Genomic DNA, 27,818 nt, shown 5'->3' on the forward strand with positions numbered 1-27,818 from the left:
TACTGTTCACAGAACTACATAGTTAATAATATTTTCCATAAAATTAATAATGGTACAGTACATATCCCGTACGGTACTTATACAACTATTAGGCCTACAGTAGATATTGTGAAATACAAATCTTATCTGTGGTAAAATTATAAAACATTTTTCTAAAAATTTGAATTCAAATAGCAACAATTTTGCGACCCGGGTATCCAGTAATCGGTTTACCAGAGCTCATCAAGCCATTGACAGCGAAAACGCGTCCGCTGTACTCAGTTGGCGGGGATACATCTTGCAGGATCTGGCCTGATGTTACGTAGAGGGTGTCGAGACTTTCTCCACCGAAACACAAATTCGACAGCTCAAGTGCTGGCAAACTTATTCTCTTGAGAAGTGTGCCGCTCTCCGGATCAATTCTGATAATCTGTAAGAAATTGAGAATCGTAGTGAATTTAATTATTTCTCCAGAAACACTCAATACAGAGAAATTGTCGCCTACATAATATAGAACTTACAATAATTAGAGTTATGATCAGATTGATGTTGGGAATAACTCATTGTCACCAGCAAGGCCCAGTTGCACAAAAACCTGTTGAATTTTAACCGTGATTAAAAGTTACAAGAATCAATCAGAGAAGCTTTCTGATTGATTTCAAAAAAGTCTTCTCTGATTGGTTCTTGTGGTATTCATTATAGTTTAACAGCAGCTTTTCTACAACAATAATAATTTCTTCTCAATCGACATAAAATGAAAATCTGAGCAGTTATACAGTTTTTAACTGTATGATATAGATATATAAAATTATTGTACAACTGAGTTATGTAAAGACCAAGAGGGACAAATAATTGGAGAAGAAAATAAAGTATTAGAAACGTGGGAGGAATATTTCAAGGAGCAGCTGAGTATAGAGAGAGATAATGAAGAGTTTGCCGATGAAATAATGACTGCTGAGCCTCTAGTGGAGCCGCCGACCATGCGGGAAGTGCAGGAGGCTATCGACAAGCTGAAGAGTAATAAAGCACCTGGAAGTGATTATATACCTACTGAGGTATATAAGTGTGGGGGACAAAAACTAACAAGATTATGTCATGAACTGATAACTGGAATATGGGTAAGTGAGGAAATGCCGAATGAATGGAAAAGAGGAATAATTTGTCCTATTTTTAAGAAAGGGGACAAACTCATGTGCAATAATTATAGGGGAATAACACTGCTCAACATAGCCTATAAAATCTTCTCCACATTTATTTTTAAGCGAGTGACGTTATATGCAGAGGAAGAACTCAGCGAAGTTCAGTGTGGGTTCAGAAACAACAGAGGGACAACGGACCAAATATTTGTAATGAGGCAGACAATGGAGAAGTGCTATGAGTTTGATGTAGACTTGCACATTGTATTTGTTGACTTCCGGCAGGCGTTCGACAGTGTAGACAGGAAGCAGTTACCTACAGTACTTACCAGGTGTGGTTTACCAAGAAAGTTGGTAAAAATGGCCTTACTCACAATGAAAGGTGCAAGAGCTTGTGTCAGAATAGATAACAAGTTAAGTAAAGAATTTAGAGTGAATAGAGGCGTAAGGCAGGGTGATGCACTCTCGGCAGTTATCTTTAACCTGGCACTTGATGTTATTCTTAAAGCATTGCAGACAAGCGGCAGTATTGTAACTAAGTCCAAGCAAGCATATGCGTACGCAGATGATGTGGTGCTTATATCAAGAAGCAAAGCTGGTGTGGTTGAAATGCCCCAAACTCTAAAAAATGAAGGTAAGAAGTTGGGTTTTGAGATTAATATAGAAAAATCTAAATATCTTATGATGTCAGCAAACGAGAGAAGAAGACATGTTGGTGATCTGGAATGTGGGGGAGGAGTTTGGCTTCAAAATGTGAGGCAGTTCAAGTACTTGGGTTCGCTTCTCAATAGTGAGAACAAGGTACGAGCGGACGTGGAAAGCAGGATTTTAGCTGCAAACAAGGCGTACTTTGTCCACATGAAACTAATGAAGTCAAAGCTCTTATCACGCATGTCTAAGCTGCGGCTCTACAAAACACTGATCAGACCAGTGGCCACCTATGGTGCTGAGACGTGGACGCTGACTAGTAGAGAAGAGCAAGCATTGCGTGTTTTTGAGAGAAAAATTGTAAGGCGTATCATGGGACCAGTCAGGACAGAATATGGGTGGCGTATCAGAAATAATGAAGAGATTGCCAATTTCATGGGACCAGAAGATATTGTACGAGTTATAAAGGCTCAACGTTTGAGATGGTTGGGGCATGTCCAGAGAATGGAGCACTGCAGACTACCGCATAAGTTGTTAAAAAGTAAAATGATTGGTACGCGTAGAAGAGGAAGGCCCAGGAGGAGATGGCTGGAGGATGTGAGTGCCGATTTGCGTGTTTTGGGCATCAGAGGATGAGAGAATGTGGCGGAGAGGAGAGACGATTCGAGGCGAATTGTGCAGGAGGCCAAGGTCCACATCGGACTGTAGCGCCAATGAAAGAAAGAAAGAAAGAATTGTACAACTAAGGTAGCCTACCTTAGCAAAAATTGCACCTTTTTTGTACCGGTATAAACATATATAATTATTATCTCAAGTCGTATTATTAATACAAGTTGCCATTACCGTTCCGTTGAAGAACAGGGTCACCCATAATTTCTCTTCAGAATCCATTGCCAACCCAGAAGGTAAACCATCGATGTCATTCTCTTTTGTGTTGAAAATAACTCTCCTGTCAGCTATAAACAATAAAATAATCCAATGATTTTAACATTTCACCAATGAAATTATTTTAAAAAAGAATTAAAGTCATTGCTACGTTTCAAAAAATGTTTGAAAACATAATTATTTAGTCGAGAGAGCTTTTTAAGAAGATTTTACATTAATATTGAAACATTATTTGCAAGGAAAATTCAATACTGAACACTTTTATGACTAAAAAGATAAATAAAATAATCGATAGAGTGAAGAAATTCACAAATAAATTAAAGTAGTTTAGTTGATAATCTTCCAGTTAGTGATGCTGCAATAAATAGAACGGTCTTCGATTTAAAAGTAAAATTATAAAATACAATCTAATTATATAAAATAATTTCAAAGCTCAAGAAATTCACTGTAATTTTGACTCACAAATGTCACCCGTGGTGTCATCATAATCGTAGGCGACCACTTCGTGTTCCCATGCGTTAGCGAAGAAAAGTTTTGTTTTGTCTGAACTCCAGGCTAGACCGTCAGGTATTGAAACGTTGGCAATTTTCACGGTTACCTCTCCCTCAAGATCTATCATGCTGACTGCACCAGCGTTGTAATCAGGTATTGGAACATTGTTGGAATCTCTCTGGAAAGGACCGAGTGTACCTGGAAAATTTTCATTTCGAGATAACTTACATATCATAAGCTATCATTTCGGGTGAAACTTGATGCATTGTAGGATTGACTCCTTATAGAATTTGATCAACCACTCATCTAGTGTAACTTACCAACTATATTAATATTAGTAGACTACACTCTACAAAAATATCTATAGGATATTTCTGGGCGAAATTCAACACTTCTAATCTGGAACTTTAATTTTTGAACTCTTTCCCGCATTTACGATCATGACTTTAATATTAATACATATTATGTGCGCTAAAATTGACATTTCAATTAAACAAAATTGGTTACAGTACTAAAATAACTCAAACAACAAAATCCATATAATATCTAATTACCAGTTTGTTTTGAAATTTTCATTTGATGAAATTCTAGACTGAATAAACTTCTTCCATTATTTCATTATTAAATTTTTCATCATTTTCATTCCGTATGGCTATAATAAAAATACTGATTTTCCAAGTTGCAACGTAAAATATTAAAAATAATTATTAATTTTATTATTCTCTGACATTGAGTTTTGTAGAATTGAAATGAGGTACTGTTTTCCTCTTTGTTGATCAAATTTAGATATTATTTCGTTATCCGTGTGTAATTGGGCCTATCCCTAAGTTTTAGTCAATAATAAAAAACACTATGAAATTTCATTTACTAACTAATTACCCAGTATGGGCTTTGACTTCCTCCACCAACAAAGCTCAAAGCCTCTCTGTCTTCATCAGTCAATCTTCTCCATCCTCTATAACCCATGACCTTATCCTCTCCCATCTTATTCTTGGTCTGCCCCTTCTCCTTCTTGAGTGAAGTTTCTCTTCAATCACTATTCTTGATATTCTGTTTTCATCACCGGGTACTTATGAAACTTACCTATCCATAAACGGCCCATTGGATCGGCTCTTCCATTGTGGGTGTAAAGTGTTGCATTGTCAGTCACATTTCTGATAAAATCCAGCTTCTCAGGACTATCACTCTCGCCATCCCAAGTCAATTTCCTCACTGTATTTTTCACACTTACAACAAATGTGTTCATCTCATTTTCGAAGGGAATGATTACACTAACTGTAGCATGTTCTGCAAAATAAGTCAGAAATATATTATTATGAGGTAGTCTATTATAGGTATAGAGATTATTGGAAATACTTTGTAAAAATTAACTCTCACGTTTAACAATGGTAGCAAAATGTTTCGTGCTGGGAAAGTAGCCTACATTCTCATTTCTCAAGTCCAGAGTCCCAGAGCTTGACAATCTGCTATAGGCCTAGAGGCCTACTAGCACTCAGTACGAAAAATGTTGCCATTATAAAATGTGAGTATTAATATTGTATTTGAGAGTATTTTTCATGACTTACATGAATTAGTGAAAAAAGGAATAGATAAGTGCTCAGAAATACTCATTATTTGTTGAATATTTTTGTTGGAATTTTAAGAAACAATGAACTTATATAGGTAGGCTACTATTAATCATTTACACTACACTGCCAATCAATATAATATGAATTCGCCAAAATACGCCGAGCTATATTTTTATAATATTATAAATTCATGTGTTTGGAGTACTGGTATCGCAGTTTTTTGCTGTATCACAGGTTTTTTAATTCTTATAGAAGAGGCCTCTAATACTAATAAATAATATCAACTGATGTAACGAAGTTACGGATTTCTTGGTATTTTCCTATACAATCATCACCATCTTCTCATTCACTGATTTCGTATAAATAAATTAACAATAGAAGTTGAAATAATTTGTGTAACATTTATGCAAGTGTGCAAGAATGATTATAAATTGACATATTGATTTATTTCAATATAATACCATATTCAATTATTATGTTCTTCATGATATAATATTTAAATTTGTATATAAATATTTTATTATATATATTCAAGTGTCCCCACACAGGGTATAGCCTATAGGGAACACATATTAGAAATTAGGAAACAATATTGTATTTGCGTTTTGGAATGCATTTGATTGTTTAATTATTTTTTTTAAATAAAGAATATGAATTTAGACTAATTAGGTAGAGAATTAGATAGTTTTAGAGTAAGTTAGTTGAATTTTCTCCAATGAATCTGAAATAGGCGAATGAACTTAAATACTACACCCCCCCCCCCACAACAAAAAAGGAGAATAGACTATAGACAGCCCTATTGACATTTTTGATTGAACTTATCAATGAAATCTCACATTTTTAGTGTGAAATTATGGAATAACTGAGTAGTGAATTTGGAAAAAATGCCTACCTTCATTGACTAATTTAGCTGTGTGAATCTCTTTAGAGGACGGCTTATAGCTGTTCACTGATCCACCAATTATGTCAGTAAAGTACAATGTCTGAGTTGTCTCGTCCCAGAAAGGACAATGAGCCCAGGTGAACTGCTTATCACTGATTGATTCTATCTTGATATCTTTATCGTCGTCAGCATCATCATCATCTCCATCTGCAATAATAAACACATTTTGTGGTTGATATGCCACCCACTTCTAACCATTTTTCAATTCTTGAAGCTTACAAATTGATAAAAATTAGATGAATAAAAGAATGGAAAATAGATATTTTCGACTTTACAAATAATTTTAATTTTCAAAACCTGCCCGCATTATTGATTTTCAAATAACGTGAATATCACGTGCTTATGATGAGCTCTGTTTGTCAATTAATCCTGCTTTGCTGAACAGGAAAATCATAGAGGCTACCATTTTGGTTCTTTAATGATAATCACATGTTTTCTTTCTGCAATGTGTGAATACTCTAATAAGAAACAATGGTTTTTTTTTCTGCCGGACGGAGAAGAAATTCATTGAAGGCAGGGATTTTGTAGTTGTGTCTGAACAAAGACTTTATTTCAAACTGAAATTGGCATTAGAACTACCTATATGCCTACGGTATCTATCTCGCATCCTATCTATCCATCTCAGTACCGTATTAAAAAGTTCCACACCTAATGAATTAAGATAAAAAAAAAATCAATCATGGTTTATGTTTAATGGGATATTATGCATAAATGTATGATATGAATGATAGGCCTACCAAATGTGAGAATAATAATAGAAATGAATATGGCAAAAATACTTACAAACCGAAGTCGATATGAGTAGAATTAAGAATAAAATCTTCTCCACCTGAAACTAATGAAAAAAAAAATTTTTAAATGGCAATGACTTTTTTATCATGCTTGAAACTCAGTTTTCTAGCTCACTAAAGGCTTCTAATGATACTGTAAAATCATTTCTAGAGCACTGTAATATCATTTCTAGAGCACTGTAAAATCATTTCAAATCCAGTCATTACTACGGTACTGGTACAGTAGGCTAATTGCAGGAGAGCCTTGAAAATTGTACCGTATAGATTTAGTTTCCTTATAACCATCAGTATCAACCAATTCTATATCAAATTTATACAATTATATTAGGTATATTATCTTTCATGAGAAACTTTATTGCTTAAGTCAAATTTGTAGAAAAGAATAGTTCTAATCAAGGTATCTAGAATACCTAGAATACTAAGAATACCAAGGTATCTAGAATACTCTGGGTCTAAGGACATATCATTTTTAACGTTATTACTCCCAACTCAAATTATATTGTTTAAACGCCACAATAGCCTTTTTATGGGAAGCTATTATATACCTACGGGTAGTCATTTAATTATGTAGGCTTATCACTCAATAAATAATAAATATTTGTGTTCCATAAATAATACTAGTTGAACCCTAACTCAAATTAAATCAGAATAAGTTGAACAAGAATTAGTTACTCACCATCATAACCACGGCTTTAAAATGTTCAAATGAAGAAAAGAGTTGTAGCCTAAACTGGATTAATATGATAAAATTATGGTGAATTGCAGAAATTTCCACTGGTTTATTTAGCAGATTGACTGAGTTATCTTGACTGTTTATTGGTCAGTCACAATAACATGATTGGACTAGGCCTATATGTCTAGTAAGTTTTCAGTATCAGTATAGTATGCTCGGTGTAAAATTATCATATATAACATTGATAAGTTATGTAGTAACACTGGATAGAGAACAATGCTGTATGACAATGTTATAGCATACAAGGGCAACTAACGTTCTGATAGCTTCAAGTCTTGAAAATGTGTAATGTCACACAACTGTCAAAGATTGCTTTAGTGAAAGTGTTTGAGAGACTAGAAAAAAATTAAAGTGATTACTTCCATATTATTGAAAAATATTGGAATATCCAATAATATTTATTTCTAGTCTTCACATTTTCCCTGAATGCATTCTTCTCAAATTAATATTTTTTATTACTTATATTGGGACTTCCCAACAATTATTTCAAATAAATAAGTTAATAACTTGAAACTTTTCAACAATCCATCTTAATTTTTTGTAATTAGTTCAAATTGGAGGGTTGTTATAATTATTGTTGAGCTTTGTTGCTCATTGTTGATAATTTTTCCAAAAAATGTTGGAATGCTCTTTCTTCTCTCTTTTTGCTTCAAAATGTTAGTTCTAAATTATTGAAAAATTTTTCTTCGGGAAGTGGATTAATTCAAAATTGATAATCCTATAATCATTTTTAGGAAAACATTAATAAAACAATATACAATCTTATAGCACCCTTTATTTGAAAAAAAAACTTTAAAATAAAGAAGGGTGCTATAAGATTTTATATTGTTTTATTAATTTAAAAAGTAGCCCACGTGAATGAATCGTTTTTAGGAAAACATATATTCTACCTACATTTGCAATTTCTCAGCGGTATAATACAGAGTAAAGAATTGCACACTAGAAGCATTTTACAAAGGATTCGACTGTATGGATAAGTTGTGCTATTAATTTTCAGTCAAATAATCGAAAATATAGCAGAAATTAATTTTGAGATGTGAATTTTCTACATATGATTTTACTTTCTTCATCAACATGAAAATTTATTCTTTAAATGAAAATTCTTCAATTCATGAAAATTTATGAATAATTGTTTTATTGTAATATATTGTGAAATGTAATCTAACAGTTTTCATCTAAGCGTTGATACAAGATAGTATTGAAAACCCAAATATTTTATCAAAATTAAGAAACAATTAGGCATAGGTAGTTTCTCCTATCATTATTGGATACTCACATCCACATCATTATGAATAACTTGCTGAATGCTGTCAAATCCATAATAATAGCTAAGTAGAATGGGATAGGGGAAATCGCATTTTTAGAAAATTGATTTAGGATGGGAGATGGAATGCGATATTTGAAGGGTTTTAGATGTGGGAGTTAATGACGATAAATCACTTATAACGAAGTGGTATTGAATATTTCATGGTACTACTACTTTTATTGTTGTAAGAGATTTTTATAATGGCTAAATCGTTAGTTTTTCTTTTTTCTTACTGGGTTCTTATAGTTTAGGAGAAGGACAGTTTTACAGGACACTTATATTAAATCATCTGATTTAATGGCACAAAAAGATTTTATTGCCCAAAAAAATATTATGATTGTTCTATAGAAACCGGGCAAAAACTTCATAAATTATTATTTTTCAGAATGCACATGATAGTAATAATTGAAATGATGACATTAATAATAAATTGTTATCCTACTTGCAAATTAATTTTGAGCATAGTCAATTCAGTAATATATGTTCATAATGTGTAGGTCTATATTATCGCATGACAAATAGCTCATTTACTTAGCAAATGAATTAAATGAACGCGATAAACAGGTTACTGTAGCATATATATGTAATTAGCCATAATAATCCTATAATCAAGTTGTCACTGAGTTGTTACTTGCTGACAGCTCCCCAACAAAACAACAAAGATAAAAGTAGTCAGCAATAATCGCTAAATAATAAAAGTTGATGACAGTACAACAGTAAAAGGCCTACTACCTGCTATCTGCGTTTCCTTAAAATCATACAATTTTTAGTCGGAACAGCATTGAATACTAATAGCAGCAGAGTTTGCTTCAATATCTTCAATCTGCTTAGAAAAAATATAGAAAAGCTAATGCAAGTGGGAGATGAGAATATTTAATAATAAATATTTTCATCCTGGCTGGCAGGATAGCCGAGACTACTAAGCAGCTAGTTGCATATAGAAACAATAGCATAAGTAGATATCCCATATTGTATAGGGCGTTTATGTCGCAACTTTTACTGTTATCTCAAGCCGATAGTCCACGTAGTTCTTTCCCGTGAAGCTGTGTGACGCTTGTAGTCTCTCATATTGTGCCGTTCATACACTCTCACCCCAACAAAACAGAAAAAATCCAAAATAATCGACAGTAATCGGCTTGAGGTAACAGTAAAAGTTGCGACGTAAACGCCCTATAGCATGGGATATCTACTCACGCTATTGTTTCTCTATGCTACTAGCTGCTCAGTTTGCTAGCGCTAGATACCTAACTTGAAAAGGTCGTGGGTTCGAGTCCCGCCGGTAGGCATGGACGTTTTATCAACTCATCTAGTGCTAGATATTTAACTTAAAAAGGTCGTGGGTTCAAATCCCGCCGGTAGGCATGGACATTTATCATCTCATCTAATCACCCTCTCACTCTCCATTACCCACGCACAAACAAAAATCTCATGTGGGCATCATCCGCAATGAAAAAATTGATAATAAATAATTACAAATTGTAAATTGTAAATTATAAATTATAAATTATAAATTATAAATTATAAATATAAATTATAAATTATAAATTATAAATTATAAATTATAAATTATAAATTATAAATTATAAATTATAAATTATAAATTATAAATTATAAATTATAAATTATAAATTATAAATTATAAATTATAAATTATAAATTATAAATTATAAATTATAAATTATAAATTATTAATAATAAACACAATCTTGGAGAAACAAGGCAATAAGAATTTTATTAGTAAAACAAACAATATAAAAATTTGTAATACCCTTTATTTTTTAAAAACTTTAAAATAGTTCAAAAACTAGTTTCGACCCTAACTAAGGTCATTTTCAAGTTGAAATGTAGAAAAAAAATTTTAATTTATAAAATTTCTAATTTTTTTTCTACATTTCAACTTGAAAATTTCTAAAAAAAATTCCACATTTCTTGAAAATGACGTAAGTTAGAGTCGTAACTAGTTGTTGAACTTTTTTAAAGTTTTGAAAAAATAAAAGGTACTACAAGATTTGTATATTGTTTTTATTAATTTGTTAAAAAGTAGCTCATTTGAGTAAAGTGTTTTTATAATCTTGGATCTATCCCTGACTGTCCTGGTGCAAACCCTGGTTCTTTTGAGAGTTGAAAAATTCTTCTCGTAAACTTTCCAATGAATTTCTTACCTGGTGGTCAGAAGAAAAAAAAAAGTTGCTTCTTAGGGAAGTGTTTTCATATTTATAGCAGACTGAAAATATGTGAGTAGGTACTCACGGCAAGAATTTTTTTCTGACCAAGAGAGCACAAATTCATTATAAATATAATATGCTATAGATGGTTCAGTCACTAGATAAAGCTCGGTCAACATGTAAGGCCACCGTAATTTCAACCTTTTTCTCTTGACCAAACACTAGTAGGAAATTTCTGCCAGGAATAATTATAGCACATATAACAAGCAGGTCTTTTATGCATTTATTTATTCCATTGAAAATCAAAAATCATTATTACAATAAAATATGATTGGAGAAGACAACAGGAATAGCCAAAAACTGTCTTTCTCCAAAATTTTGATGAATAAGAGTTTTGAAAAAAAGAATGAGGCTATAATTTCATTTTTTTGCCAATGCAATTATGTTATATTATTATATTTTTATTTTTGCCAATGCAATTATATATAGCTCTTAACCGAAAGAAATACGGAAAGATATAATTTTATTAACTTCAAGGCAGTGTAGGCCTATACAGGCTACCGTTACTATAGGTAAATGTCTGACCAGGGATAAATCAATAATGAGAGATAAAATAAAACTGTCATTTTATTGAATTTACTTCCTCATAAATTATTAACAAAGCAACAAATAATTATTAGCTTTCAACTTAGTCATAATTACAAGGGATGTTAACAAGAAGAATCTTACACAAAGTAGAAGGAATCTTTCTTCTCTGTGAATCTTATCATGTTTTCCTTAATCTTCTCTTAAATCTACTCTGTTGGTTCTGCATCAAATTAAATTGCAACTATTCTTTGTCCAGGGTATCCAGTAACTGGTTTTCCAGAGCTCATCAATCCAGTGATAGCAAAAGTTCGTCCTTCGTATTCATTTAATTGAATATAGCCTTTGTCCAACTGTGAACTAGTAACGTAGAGCACATCCAGATTCTCACCGCCAAATACCAGATTCGTCAACTGTGTGGCTGGAAGTTTCAATGTACGAAGAACTTTTCCAGAATCTGCGTCGATTCGTATCACCTGTCAACAAATTAATACAATTTGGAATATAAAATATTAAAACATTTTATTTTGCAACGCAACCTTTCATTTCAATGGTACGCTTATGGCAAAAGTGTAGCCTATCTATTCAATGCCCTCAATCTCAAAAATAGATTTGTACAAGACAAATAAGCATAACTTGATTCACTTATTGGCTTAATCGCCTTTGATCACTACCGTACCTCCGTAAACAAAGCCATATTGCATTCGTGTGACGTCAGCACAGGTAGGGCTCCTACACCAATAAAAATTCGTTGATTTCAGCTGATCTATATCAGCTAGTGTTTTCATTGGAGTGAGAGCCCTACCTGTGCTGACGTCACACAAATGCTTTGTTTACGGAGGTAGTGCTCTGATGCGCATCAATAGAAACAGAATGATAATTTAAATATATTTTCCAAGCTCATAGGTATATTTCCAACCAGAACCCTTCAAACTGAAAGTTCATTTAATCTAATTTATATGACTAAATTAATGCTGTGTGAAATCAATTATTATTTGCTCTTGCACGCAATAATATAATATGTTAGGCCTATATTTATTTAATTTTACCGTTCCATTGAGGAATTGAGCGACCCATATTTTGCCCTCTGTGTCCATTACCATACCAGCTGCAAGCCCTCCTACGTTTTGTTTCTTCCCATCGAAAATCACCCTCATGTTAGCTGCAACAAAAAATAAATAAGTTCCTGAAAGATGATCAGCTTATTTGATTATGAGGGATAGGAAGTGTTCCATGCTATTTGATTTAATTTATTCTCTTTTTTAAAACTATCATACCTTATTGTAGTACACTCAATTAAAGATAATTATTATTTATGTTGAAAGAAATCTGAATCATTGAATCAATGTTACTGGTACTGTATCTTATGAACAACGATATCCTATCATAAGAGTATTTTAAATCTTTTTTTAAGGTACTCAGTGTGTAATATTACATTTTTTCTCGATTGGAATCGAATCTTCAATTCGAGATCTATAAAACTTTATAGTAAATATCAGAGTAATCGATATACAGACAACTTTTTGACTGAGAATTTATCGTAAATGATTGTGTTGCATGTTCCATGGTGTCACCGAGGCTGAGTTGACAGAATTAACAGATAAATGGATTATTTAAATAGAGATGATATATAAAAATTTAAAATAATAGTTTCAAAATAAAGTTTTATTGAGAACAAATATAAAATGTGAATTCTAAACTTGTAATTTATAAATTTTTGGTGACGTGTCCATGACGTAGACACTGATTTTGAGATGTGGTTTTTGTTCTGACGAGGAGGCTTCCTTCTCTCTAAAAATGATGGCTGGCTGCGTGTGTTCTAATTTTGTGCTCTCTGAATATTTTTCTGTTTAAGTGAATTATTAACGTTTTAAATTGAGTTTTGAACAGTTTATAGTGTTCTATTTTGTCTATAATTAATTGATTTGTGTGTCTACAAGCCTATAGCCATTGTTTTTCAACTATATAAGTGGATAAGTATTTAGCTCGTAATGATTTTAGATGCTTAAGTGTGTAAGATATTGTTCTTTGTGTATTTGTGTAGTATATTGCCAAAATTCTTCTGAAGATTATAAGTTGATTTGCTCTGAAAACTGGATTTCTCATTCATAGGCGATAGATCCATTCATAGTTTATCAAGAATCTATTACGTTGGAGCCGATAACTTTCATTAGGTTAATAGGTGAAAAATGCTATCCAACCGAATTAGGAGAAATTGGTAGCATGGCAAGTGTCACCTCTTCTGTTTCTTATTCTCTATACAATAGTAATTTCTAGTTTTTTTTTTAAATAAATATTGGTATTGGTTCCATATTCAATTACAGTAATTATTCATTGTAGTTTTGAATTTAATTCCAAGATTAGAGCATTATTGTTTATCATCAATTATTGAGGATATAGGATAGCAGGAAAAATATACATAATTACTTATAAGAAAAACAATTTTTTCATGAAAAATTTTTAAATTTATAATTTTCCCACTTATTTCTGGAAAATAATGAATCCATTTGTTATTCATTTATAGTTTATACTCACATATATCTCCAGACTCGTTATCGTAATCATAGAGTTGTATTTTGTTCTCATAACAATTAGCAAAGTACATTAAAGTCTTGTTGGTGCTCCAGACTAGTCCTTCAGGTGCAGTAATATTTGGAATTCTTTCTATCACTTTGCCAGTAGCGGAGAGCATGTACTCTGCTCCCTGGTTCAACGGTATTACATTACCACCGGCTGAATTCTTGTAGAACTGTGCAATAGTACCTGAAATATTATGGAAAAAAATTGTTTATTGTGACAATTACAAGTCAGTATGCATGGTGACATCAAATGATTTTGGAATTTTCAAAGACAGAGTGAATTTAAAACAATATATTCTTCCAGCATGTTTATTATATACAGTATACAATAAAAATTGGAATATCCAATGTAAGCTACCTACAGAACTAAGGACTTCTGCAACTGGAAATATTGACCGAAGATCTAAATTGCAGAAGGTATTTCGTTGAATGAAACTGTTCAAAAATCTCTGTCCAGACCGGGAATCGAACCCGATACCTCTCGGTTGCCGGCCGTGCGACTTGACCTCTCGCCACTCTATATATGAATTGGTTTGTTTTTCAGATTGGTTTCTACATAGATTGCAGGTTTGATGCCTAGTGGGATCGGACTCCCCAACAGTCTTACTCAATAATAATGATAGTCAAACCAGCCTTCCGTATTTCATTCATTGTTATATACCACGTTCTGAAATAGAGTTTTTACAAATTAAAAACATTAGAGGTTTATTTTAATCGTATGCTGTCTGTATCTCTCACGTTTACTCCAGTCTGTCTACGGTACGTGAATTTATCTGAAAACACCTCAATCGTTTTTTAATCAATACGGTAAGATTTTAGATTGCATTCAGCGAGAAAAATCCATCCAGAACTAGATTACGCATGCAGTGACACAAAATGCTCATGTCTTGATGAGGTCATTTTACAATGTAGATCTGTTTCAATTCAAGAATTTGAAATTGTATTAATAAAATTATTAATACGTGTATCGCTGTAACAGATTATCCACTAGAAATCATAAATTCAAAATCATAATTCTTTTTTATGATGATCATGCTCGCAAAAATGCATTACTTCAGCATTGTTAGCTAGCTAGGTATTCTAGATAATGAGTTGAAAAATTTTATATGCCTAGCCTACAGGTACTGGTACAATAAACGTGGGACGTGGTAGGAATCAAACCCTTGAACAGTAGGCTATAGTAATAGCAGACTAATAAAAGTATGAGTGTAGAATATACGGACCTGTATGTGATGAGGGTGTCTGGCGAATAAGAAACAGGAATGAATTATCTGCACTCTATAAAGAGGAGCCCCTGTCTGTATATGTCAGACTGAACCGCTTAAGATGGGCAGGGCATGTGGAGCGGATGCCAGACACTCGGTCTCCCAGAAAAATATATAGGCTATGGGACAACCAGGGGGCAAAAGACCGGTGGGAAAGTCAAGATTGAGATGGGTGGATGGCATCTCAAAGGATGCTGCAGAACTTCTTCGCATCAGGAATTGGAGAATGAAGGCAAGAGATCGTGATGGATGGAGGCTCAGTATTGAGGAGGCCAGGGCTTGATTTGGGCTGTAGCGCCATCGAAGAGGAAGAAGAAGAAGAATAAAAGTAAGAAAATTAATTCCCATTTATAAAGTGGACTGATCCAACACTTGCACATACTGACTCAAGATTCAATTATTAAATTATCACAATGTAGATAATGAGTAAAATTCAAAAGTAAAGATTTTGATTCCATATTTTCAAGACGAAGAAATGGAGTTTGATTGAACACATTTTCAAAAATGCTTTTTGTTACTAAATTGATTTAATGTAGCATCAACCAATTATGTAGAATGTTGTACGAGAAAGAAGCTACCGTATAAGGATAGAGCTCGATAATTAATAAATGACGACCTTACCGATCCAAAGCCGGCCCTTCGGATCAGCTTTGCCAGTGTGGGAGTGAAGTGTCTTGTTGGTGGTGAGCTCTGCAATGACAGATGGTGTGCTGGCTGTATTGCTTCTGCCATCCCATGTTATATTCGCCACACTGCTATTCACACCAACAACAAATTTATCATCCATTCCTTCGTATGGTATTATCAAGCCAGTTGTTGCATTAGCTGTAATACAAAAATCGTATCAGTTTCCAACTAATTCCATTATTATAAATAAAAATAGATATCCAAGTACCCTTTTTGAAATTGTTTAGTCACAACGGTAGCCTACATGTTTCGGCTATTTTTAAATTCATTTTTTATTTATATTCAAGAGTAGCTCTAAAGAAAAAAAGACAATTCAATTCTTATTTATTTATTTTTTATTGCTGTCTTACATTCATAAGTTGAAAATAGACATTAGCCAATGCAAAAACAAGATGAAAATAGATAAATCAATTCCAATAGTTTATTTTAATAACCGTAGGGTCCCAATTGACAGAATCCCAAACGACCGAAACGCTATATTTTCCCAAACGGCCGAAAACTACTTTTCTCCCAATTGGCAGAACGCTTTCTGTCATTTGCGACAAACTAGAGAAACTTTCTGTCGTTTGGGAAACCTATCACTTTCGGTCGTTTGGGACTCTCAACACTTTCGGTCGTTTGGGACTCTCAACACTTTCGGCTCAATGCAACAAACAACGTTTTCTGTCGATTGGGAAAATTCTTAAAAGTTTTCTGTCATTTGGGATTCGGCTGAATGAGAAAGTTCCAGTTTCAATACTTCATTAATTCTGCCAATTGGGAAAAAAGCAGTTTTCGGCCGTTTGGGAAAATATAGCGTTTCGGTCGTTTGGGATTCTGTCAATTGGTATTGTAATATTACATTTTTCTTCTCACATTGGAATCGAATCTTCAATTCGAGATCTATGGAACTTTATAGTAAATGTCAGAGTTATCAATAGACGGATAAACTTTTTGATGGAGAATTTATTATCGTAAATGTTTGTTGCATTGTTCCATAATGTCACCGAGGCAGGGTTAACAAATTATTTTAAAAGATAAATGGTTTATTTAAATCGAGATATGTATAAAAATTTAAAATAACATTTTTAAAATAAAGTTTTATTGAGAACAGATGTAGAATGTGAATTCTAAACTTATAAGTTATAATTTTTTTATGACGTGTCTGTAATGTGGGAGGCGTTGTCTTTCGTGACTGGCAACTTGTGTCTTTTTCCTGTTCGACCTTCTTCTGAAAAATGGCTTGCTACAAGTACTGTTGTCGTAGAGTTTTGCTCTAAATCATTTTCGTTTATTAATGTTGTAGATTGAGTTTTATATAAAATTTTGTGCTGTTTTGGTCAGATTTAGTTGTTAATGTAGTAAAGCCAATAGCCACTGTGTTTCAACTGTAAACTAGATAAGTATTTTTAGTTCGTAATAACTCTGAAATCATTAGGCTTGTAAGTTATAATTGTTCTTTGTATATTTCTGTGTTTTGTCAAAATTTTCATCTGAAGATTATAAGTTAATTTGCTCTGAAAACTGGATTTCTCATTCATAGGCAATAGATCCATTCACAGTTTATCAAGAATCTATTTTATTGGAGCCGACAACTTTCCTTAGGTGATAGGTGTTAAATGCTATTCCAACCGTTTAAGGAAAAATTGATACCACGGCAAATGTTACCCCTGTGGTGGGACCGAATTACAAAATAAATATGTCCCAAATGGTACACCATGAAATCCCTGGTTATAGAAATTATTAGTGGATAGATATCTTGATAGGTTATGAATGGTTTGTTGCTGAGTGGGAAGTCGGTTCAAGAGAGATCAAGTTTTAATGAATCAGTGCATATTACAAAATGGCAAACATTAAAAATGATCTGAATCTTATAGCATTCTTAACACAAAGATTTGATGAGTTAGATGCTAAATTTGATAAGCAAAATGCTAAGTTAGACCAAATGTTTAAAAATCAAAATGCTAGGTTTGATGATATGAAGCAAGAATGTACTAGCATTAGACTAGAGCAGGTTAGTATAAACCTTCTATTGAAAAATGCACATGAAACATTGAAAGATGAAAACAAATTGAAGCAGGATGATAGTAGTGTTAAGTTACAAGATCAACTCATTCAAATTTCTGACAATGTAGGCCTAGTTACTGTTGTTGAAAAAGTCAACCCTAGTGAGACAGTAGAATTGAGTAAAGAAGTAGGTAGGGAGTTGTCTTCACTGAAAGTCAACTATCATGAAAGTAATATTGCTACATTGAAGGTTAGGAAAACTATGAACAAAGTGAATGATTACATGAGACAGGTTTCTGTAGAGGTTAGGAAAAATGTAAACAAAATGAATCTTGCTTTGAGTCAAGTTGATGAGTTCAACTTTCAACTGAGAATTGAAAAGGTGTATGCTATGCATTCTCAAGTGAACATGACCAACTTTTGCAAGCAAAATGGCTTGTTAAAACAAATGAACCCATGGATAATATCATGTTCTTGAAGAAAACAAAACGCAAAGTCTCCATTGATGTATTAGTATTCAAAGGTTGTTTTAAGTTGCTTACTTACAAGATGATGACAATAAATCACATGATGAAAGGGTATTCCCCAACACACAATGATTAGGAATCCTGTGTCATGCCGGGATTCAGAATAGCAATGACCGTAAATACTACGTATGGTAAGAGTCCATAATTGTATCTTTTTCTTTCCTGTAGCCTATTTTTCTTGGCCCTTAATCTTTTCAATTTTCGATTCTTTCCTGTCTTTGTGTAATATTCAGTAAATTTCTTCTATGATGCATATCTTAACCAATCTTGTCCATAGTCATTTAAATTTGTATTTTTTTCTGAAATAATATTAGAAGTTGAAATAGTAGCTTATTTTCCTAATCTTTAATTTGTTGATAAAACTTAACTTTTCTAAAATCTATCCATTGTTGTGTAAAGAATTGTTTGCTTGTGACATATTTTTTCATCATGTATCACTTATGTGAAGTTTATCAATTTTGTGTGTGTTGTTTTAGGGAATTTATTTACCCAGTTTTCTTTTCTCTTGTTTGTATTTTTTAGGGAACTTATTTACCCAGTATTTCATCTTGATCATCTTTGTATCATAATCTTGAAATGTTTATACTTATTATACAGTCTTTAAATTTTAAATTATTTTAAAAAATAATTGGTTAATTTAAAACGTTTTGTTATATTATTATTTGAAATAAGTTTTTGTAATTGATTTTTTTTTTAATTTTAAAACTGTTTGTTCTATAAATTTTGATATGATTGATTATCGTTTGAAATGGATGCTGGAGTGTATGTAGAATTTTTAGTGGGTTTGTTGATTAGAATTTTGCTGGTATGTGATTGTTTTTTGAGATGGAAACCCATTATTGCCTAAAGAAGGAATAACAGAGGTTATGACTTAGAGAGGCAGTAATGAGATAATATTTTTTGTGTTGATTAATAATTTTGATTGCCATAGATGCAAAATAATGATTAATAATGTTGATTGCCATAGATGCAAAATGATGATTACTTATGAATATTGTTTGCCTTTGAAGCAAAATATTATTGATGTTTTGAATGGTTTCTTGTTTAATGTTTGATAGTAAAGTTTTGTCATGAAATGTAGTTTGTGTTTAGAACATTGAAGAGTCGAAATAAACTATAGTATCCAACAAACGATGATTAATAATATTAAATAATTTGCTTTTTATACAATTTTTGAACAAAATTAAAACTAAATAATTTTGAAACCCTGAATGATAAATCATAAATGTGAAATGAACATGCTATAAATGAAATGTTATATTAAATAATAATGAAATGCAAATATATTATGAAATGATTGAATAGAAGACCAAATGTCTGAAATTATTGAAATATGTATTGAAATTAAATTTTTGTTGTGTTGTTATGATGTTTGTTTTTTACAATTTTGATAATGATACAGGGTGTTATGAAATTATATTTCTATTTTGAAGAATGGATTAAAATGTTGATATTTGAACAGTGAATAAATGAATGATTTTTTTTTTAAATTTATCATTGATATGTCCATATTTCACAATTTATGTATTGCTGACTGTATAATAAGATGTTAACAAATTTCCATTTCATAGATACTTAAAATAATTTTTATGTGTATTAGATTGTATTGATAGCCTAATCAAAGTTTTTCTTTTTAGTTTATAAGTATTTTAAGACAACAGGTACAGCACAGACATTAACATTGAAATAGTTATCATGTGAATCTCGAAATCAGTAACAAGTGAACGCCATGAAGAGTGTTAAGAACATTTGTGTGATTTTCGAACTAGTGTGACATATCTACACCAAAATCAATGCTGCGGCCTACACCAATAACTACGCCAATGTCAACACCAATAACTACGCCAAAATCTACGCCGATGCCTGTGCTGATGCCAACGCGAATATCTATGCCGATGCCTGCGCCAAAGCCAATATCTGCGCCAATGCTGATGCCAAAATCTGTGCCAATGCTGATGCCAACACCAAAATCAATGCTGCGGCCTACACCAATAACTACGCCAATGTCAACACCAATAACTACGCCAATGTCAACACCAATAACTACGCCAAAATCTACGCCGATGCCTGTGCTGATGTCAATGCCTGCGCCAATGCCAATAGCTACGTCAATGCCTGCGCCAATGCCAAAATCTGCGCCAATGCTGCACCAATGCCAATAGCTACGCCAATGCCTGCGCCAATGCTGATGCCAACACCAAAATCAACGCCGATGCCTGTGCTGATATCAATGCCTGCGCCAATGCCAAAATCTGCGCCAATGCTGCACCAATGCCAATAGCTACGCCAATGCTGATGCCAACACCAAAATCAATGCCAATGCCTGCGCCAATGCCAATGCCAATATCAACGCCGATGCCAAAGCCGACACCAAAGCATACGCCAATAGCAATGCCAATGCTTATTGCTGACTTTGTATCTCAAACTTCAACACTACTGCATTACCTGGAGGTAATTGCCATCCATGTTCACATTCACAACTTTGAATTCAGAAGAACAGTCACAGTATCATGAAAGAATTGATTCAAAAAATCCTCTCCTAAATTATTCCTGTATGCAGAACTCTAAACCTTGAAAGCTGAAAATATCAAAAAACCAAACCTTACCTAAATTAATCCTCACCTAAATTAATCCTGTATGCAGCGTCTATCTCTTTTCCAAAAAACGAATTACATTGTCATTTCAAGCCTGAAATGTACATTGTATAATTACAAATATGATACAAAATTTATGTGACTCTGTATTGAATTTGGAATGCAGCCGTCTACTACAAACATGAAGCAATGCTAACTGAGATGTCACCTGTATCGAGTTTGATATGCATCAGTCGACTACAAGTATCAGCCCAACACTACGTGCATCCAGATCAGCCCAACACTTAACGTCATCACATTGGAGTCACACTTAACTGAAAATCATTCTCATTTATAAAGTGGACTGATTCTGCAGCACTTGCACATACTGGCTTGAGATCGAATTATTAAATCATCACAATATAAAATGAGTAAAATTTTATTCAAAACGTGAATAATCTTAAAATTGAGAGAATGGGTTTTGATTGAAATCAGTTTCAAAAATGCTTTGTTACTAAATTGAGTTGATTTTGCATCAACCAATTATTTAGGATGTTGTCTTTTTTCTTTAGGGCTACTTTTGAATATAAATCTGAGTACCTACCCTTTTTAAAATTATTTAGTCACATGTTTCATATAGCCGAAACATGTTGTGACTAAATAATTTGGAAAAGGGTATTCAGATTTCTATTTTTATTTATATTTACCGTAGGATGTTGTATGAGAAAGAAGATATAAGGATAGAGCTCGATAATTGATAAATGACGATCTTACCGATCCAAAGCCGGCCCTTCGGATCAGCTTTGCCAGTGTGGGAGTGAAGTGTCTTGTTGGTGGTGAGCTCTGCAATGACAGATGGTGAGCTGGCTGTATTGCTTCTGCCATCCCATGTTATATTCGCCACACTACTATTCACACCAACTACAAATTTATTATCCATTCCTTCGTATGGTATTATCAAGCTAGCTGTTGCATTAGCTGTAATGCAAAAATCGTATTAGTTTCCAACCAATTCCATTATTATAAATAAAAATAGATATCTAAGTACCCTTTTTGAAATTGTTTAGTCACAACGGTAGCCTACATGTTTCGGCTATTTTTAAATTCATTTTTTATTTATATTCAAGAGTAGCTCTAAAGAAAAAAAGACAATTCAATTCTTATTTATTTATTTTTTATTGCTGTCTTACATCCATAAGTTGAAAATAGACATTAGCCAATGCAAAAACAAGATGAAAATAGATAAATCAATTCCAATAGTTTATTTTAATAACCGTAGGGTCCCAATTGACAGAATCCCAAACGACCGAAACGCTATATTTTCCCAAACGGCCGAAAACTGCTTTTTTCCCAATTGGCAGAATTAATGAAGTATTGAAACTGGAACTTTCTCATTCAGCCGAATCCCAAATGACAGAAAACTTTTAAGAATTTTCCCAATCGACAGAAAACGTTGTTTGTTGCATTGAGCCGAAAGTGGTGAGAGTCCCAAACGACCGAAAGTGTTGAGAGTCCCAAACGACCGAAAGTGATAGGTTTCCCAAACGACAGAAAGTTTCTCTAGTTTGTCGCAAATGACAGAAAGCGTTCTGCCAATTGAGAGAAAAGTAGTTTTCGGCCGTTTGGGAAAATATAGCGTTTCGGTCGTTTGGGATTCTGTCAATTGGTATATGCCACCATAATAACTACATACCGGTAGCTATAATACATATATGTAGAAAAAAAGAAAAAATTAAATGAATGAATGTAAGCCCCACGAAAGCAGAGCTTATGTGTGGGAAGATTCGATTACAAAAATCATAATCAATAATGGGTTAAATTAAATAGTTGATAGCATCATAAAATGTGGAAAAGTCTATAGTATTAGATTCAATAAAATTGAAAAATGCATATTTTGTCTAGAATACAAACTTGAGAATGGTTTCATTTTTTAAAGATCAAATAATCTATTTTTGTTTTGATGGATGTTAGTGCATGTGTGATGAGCCACTACCTTCGTAAATATTTACGGAGCTAGTAGATGAGCACGGTATCAACTTGTGCGTGGGTATTGAGATTAGAAGATGAAATGATCTAAAATACATGATCTTGGCGGTATTGCCACGTCTGCTTCAATATCAGTTGATGGTGATATAAAAAATTATCACATTCATTATTATTTATAATTATTATTCATCAACTACCTAACTTGTTATAAATTGTACTACATTTGCAAATATTGTAATAAGGGTGGATATAAGTACAATTGAGATAATAATAGATATTGTTTGGTACCTAATGAAAAAAAGTTCATTGTTCTATAGTGGGGCTATAGGCGTCAGGCAGGTAGAATTTAGTTCATGAAATTTCTAAAAGAAATTCATGATTTCATGAATGAATTTTAAATTCATTACACTATATTTTTACAGAAACGAAAAAATGATTTGACAAATTCTATGTGTTTTAATAATCGATAGAATCATTGTAGTGACAATTCATTTGATTATGATTTTAATAATTATATGCGTACCGTATTTGAAATATTATTTTCAATAAAAAAGTTTTTTTTTTAATTCCATATAACATATGTATCACCTATTATAAGTATGTCCTATTAGCCTTTATATTAATTTTTGAATACCCTGTTAATAACTTCCAAACTGTCTAAAGCCAATACAGGGTTCAGAGCAATAATTGAAATATACGGTACCTACCTACAAGAAATAGTACAAGGTATTCTTAGTTTTTCTCTCCCGATCTGTGCTTCATTGTAAAAACAATTAAGAATAAGAATAGAGAATAAAAATAGGTGTAATTTAAGTTGATAAATCTGCAAACTTTGAGGATACTTTTGATACTCAATATTATTTAATATCAACCCTCTGATCTATGAATTTCGAACTACCAAAATCATATTAACAAAAGGACATCACTATTTTGGAAAAATTTACAATAAAATAAGCGAAATAACTTCAATAAATTATTATCATTCTTCAATGTTGTTCTCCATCACGAACTGCTTATTATTAAATCACTTTTTGCTATTAGAAAAAACATCTAGCAGTCAGATATTTTACAATAAATGAATTAATCACTCACTGTGACAACGAGATCTTTCGGCAGGTCCGCCTAGTCGTTTTTTCTAATAGCAAAATGTGAATTAATATCACTTAGGAGGAATGGATTTTTTACAAAAATGGTGTAAGTGATGATAAGCCACCGTCAACCGGCCTTGATAATAGCATTTACACATGATTACTTCAGATTTCCATCTCACAATTAAAAAATGAGTATGGAAAAATAAATTTGGTAAGTACAGTATTTTGAAATGGATATGAAGGAAAGTATAGTCTATTTCAGGAGCCTTTACTCACGTCCATCCACGATTTTGGCTGTGAACCGTTCCCTGGTGGACGGTTTGTAGCTGATCACTGATCCTCCATAGATATCGACAAAGTACAAAGTTTGACTCTTCACATCCCAGTAAGGCGAATGTCCCCAACCGTACTGTGTTTTACTGATTGATCTCACCTTATAGTCTTCGCTACCTGAAAATGCATTCCACTGTTGAAATATCTCATTTATTTTATCAGGAGTGGCCGCAGTCGAGTGGATCAGATGCTGGCTTTATGATTCAGAGGCGCGGGTTCAAATCCCGGCCTGGGCAAGATATTTATCTCGGGCCACTCCCGTGTTTCGGATGGACACGTTAAGCCGTCGGTCCCGGCTGCCTAAAAAGCAGTCGTTAGGTCATGTCAGAGGCCCTGAAATTGATCAGTAGCGACCTGAAAACTCTGACACCAGACCTGAGCCAGCCAGGTCACTCGATATTATTATTCTTATCTCATTTATTTCATTTTAAAAGGTCACAATTCAAATTTATCATAATCAAATAGATAATAATCACTATTAATAATATAATAATGTATTCGACTGGATAATGTACAAACTGTTTTAGGATGAATGACTGAGTAGGAGAATACATTAACATTTTTCTGAGTCTATTCTAAATATCTGATGAAAATAGCCTAACTTGAATAAATTTTGGAGTATTTTATTCTTCAGTAGCTTACCTATTACAAGATTGGAATAATTTTGAAAATACTGTACGATGAGGATTTCCTATCAAACGCTTAATAATCACTCATCAATTATCTCTAACTTTTAATAAGCTAGATTAAAATAATATTCACTCATGCTTTCAACGGAAATTAGAGTGGCTTTCCAGTAAACCTACTGTCAGTTGAGTATTGCCATAGAGAAACAATAGCATAAGTAGATATCCCATGGTGTAGGGAGTTTATGTCGCAACTTTTACTGTTATCTCAAGTCGATTGCTATAGATTATTGTAGATTTTTACTGTTTTGGCCGGGTGAGAGTGTATGAACAACACAATATGAGAGACTACCAGCGTCACACACCTTTTTGGGAAAGAATTACGTTGACTATCGGCTTGAGATAACAGTAAAAGTTGCGACATAAACGCCCTATACCATGAGATATCTACTCAAGCTATTGTTTCTCTATGGTATTGCCTATTGAACGAATAATATTAACTCAATAATACGGTACCGGTACCTATCTCTAGCTCTTAATAGGCTAGATTGAATATTCACTTATGCTCGTAACATAAATTAGTGTTCCTTTCAGTATACCTATTTCAATATAGCTCTATATGGCTCGTCTATTGGTGGCCGGCTTGTGGCTCACTCGGGTTGCCACAACCCGAACTTTCTAACACACACCCTCCAATGGTTGATCTCTGGCGACTCACTAGTGGCTCAATGTAATACGAGCCTAAATTCCTGAATGATAGGTACCGGGCCTTGAAATTTAAATTAAGGGTTGCGTTTGCATTACGTGTGCGAAGTTGAAACGTTTGTAAGAGACTTGATTGTACAGTGGTTGAGTATTTTGGTAGAGTATTCACGTTAATATATCAGGGTTCTAATATTACTTCACAATAGTAAATGAGCTATAATAAAACATAAACAAATGATAAAAAACTCACAAACTAAGGATGTTATGAAAAGGATAATACAGAGGCACCTCTCCACCTGAAACTGAGAGAAATAATCACAATCAATCAGCTATTGTATTAAAAAGTCCTGAACCAGAAACAAAAAATCCTAATATGATTGATCTCTATTGGAAATCCCTTAATAACTTGGAAACGTTAACCATCAGCAATAGCATAGCCACCTCTATAGAGAGGTCCACGTTATAATGACAGTATTTTATCAACTTTGGTTTTGCTATCCTTGTCTATCATTCAGCAGAGCCGGTGATACAATCCATTTCTAGGTCCACAACGATGCCAATTATGTTTTTGACTGTGTAGTAATATAATTAATTAATTCAGAGAATCGGCATCTCTATTCTCCTATCTTTATCTCCACTGTCATTATAACGTGGACCTATCTACAATACATTAGAGGTGGCTATGGCAATATCTTTCTAGTCTTGGTCAATTAAAACAACGTAAGATCTGGAAGCTAATTTTCTAGAATTTATTTATTTTCAGAAAATAGGAAAATGTTATAATGATAATGAAGATTTCCAACTTTAATGAACATGATATATGTCATTTGATTCGGATTTATTATTCTCTATCTTCCAGGATTTAATATTATTGAATGAGATACTTGAAAAAAAAAACAGAATTTACAAAAAAAACTCTCTAGTAGAAATCTTTGTACGATTCCTCATACTTCAAGTAAAGAAATGATTGATTGTACTTGGGGCAAAATGATCTATATACAATTGTCAGGATGCAATGCACCAACAAGATTTTTAAAATATATAAAAGCAATCTCCTCAAATTGGAGAGTTGAGGAATTTTAGTTTGAAGAACAATCCTCTATAGGAGTGAGAAATATTTGGAATAATATTTAAACCATAATTGTTAATGTGAGTGATATAAAATGAATCAATCACATGCCATGATAGAGAGAAAATAATACAAAAATTTAAGATGAAGAAATGGAGACTTTAACTCCTTCAAATTGGTGAAAGTTCTAGAAATTGTAAAGTGGAATGAATGGGAGAATTGTGCAGAAAATAGTTACGGTACGTTATATTATAATCTATGTAGATGATATTAATCGAAATCTCTCACCAAGTTAATCTTTTTTTTGAATCCTTAAAATTGGTGATGTTCTAGAAATTATAAAGTGAAATAAATGGAAGAATTGTGCAGAAAAAGTTACGTTATACTTTGATTTGATTTAGATTAAATTTTCTCCCTGGAGACTCTTAAAAGAGTATAGGAAATCGTCAAGAATCTATGTACCTAGATGATATCAATCAAAATCACTCACCATGTTAATTTTTTTAAAACTTCGAAATAGGCTACAGAACTTATCCAATATTAACAAGAGAAACTCATGTTCTCTCCTTCTTATATATTTTGACTTACAGTAGGCCTACTACCAACTCCACTTTCCATTTGACCATAATCCTTATTTTTACCCTGTCAAAAATAATGAGCAATTCGATTATTTATTTTATCGGTAGAGAAAACAAATTCCAATGACACGATTATTCCATTAAATAGCCTACTGTCAACGACGATTGTTGTGATACTATAAGAATGTTGATATCTGTGAGCTGTGATAGAATTGTTAGCACAAGGAAAAGGAAGCTTAAAATAATATTATTGATAAGAAAGCTACTAAGGTAATCAAGCAAAAATTATTAAGTATACTGAAGGTCTCAACATTAAAAATTTATTGCTCATAATAAATCACTCCATGTAGAGAATTAATTTTATGGATTTCTGGAAGATCAGATTTCTTTTCTGTATATTTAATGGGATTGTTTCCCAATTGATAATAATTTTATGATACGGTATATTTTACATTTGGTAGGGTCGGAAACTGTTCATACTGAGTCCAGACAGTATTCGACTAGCAGAATTATTTAATAAAAACAATATAAAAATCTTGAAGTATTTAAAAATAAAGAGTAGGCTACTTCAAGATGTTTATA

At 32.8% G+C, this 27,818-nt stretch overlaps 1 protein-coding gene across 1 annotated transcript; it reads right to left on the minus strand.

Moving 5' to 3' along the window:
* On the minus strand, positions 1-27,390 carry LOC111051657. The gene is made up of 14 exons (XM_039431975.1): positions 27,149-27,390; positions 25,840-25,891; positions 24,202-24,375; positions 15,697-15,900; positions 13,767-13,994; positions 12,281-12,393; positions 11,468-11,707; positions 7,119-7,259; positions 6,435-6,486; positions 5,601-5,798; positions 4,224-4,427; positions 3,111-3,338; positions 2,607-2,719; positions 1-409 (listed from the first exon to the last, which is right to left on the minus strand). Exons 1-14 carry the CDS (start codon positions 27,149-27,151, stop codon positions 167-169), a joined length of 2,193 nt encoding a protein of 730 aa, XP_039287909.1. The 5' UTR covers positions 27,152-27,390; the 3' UTR covers positions 1-166.
* Between the last annotated feature and the right edge of the window lie 428 nt (positions 27,391-27,818).

This window comes from Nilaparvata lugens, chromosome 7 (genome assembly GCF_014356525.2).
Source record: "Nilaparvata lugens isolate BPH chromosome 7, ASM1435652v1, whole genome shotgun sequence".
Lineage (NCBI taxonomy): Eukaryota > Metazoa > Arthropoda > Insecta > Hemiptera > Delphacidae > Nilaparvata > Nilaparvata lugens.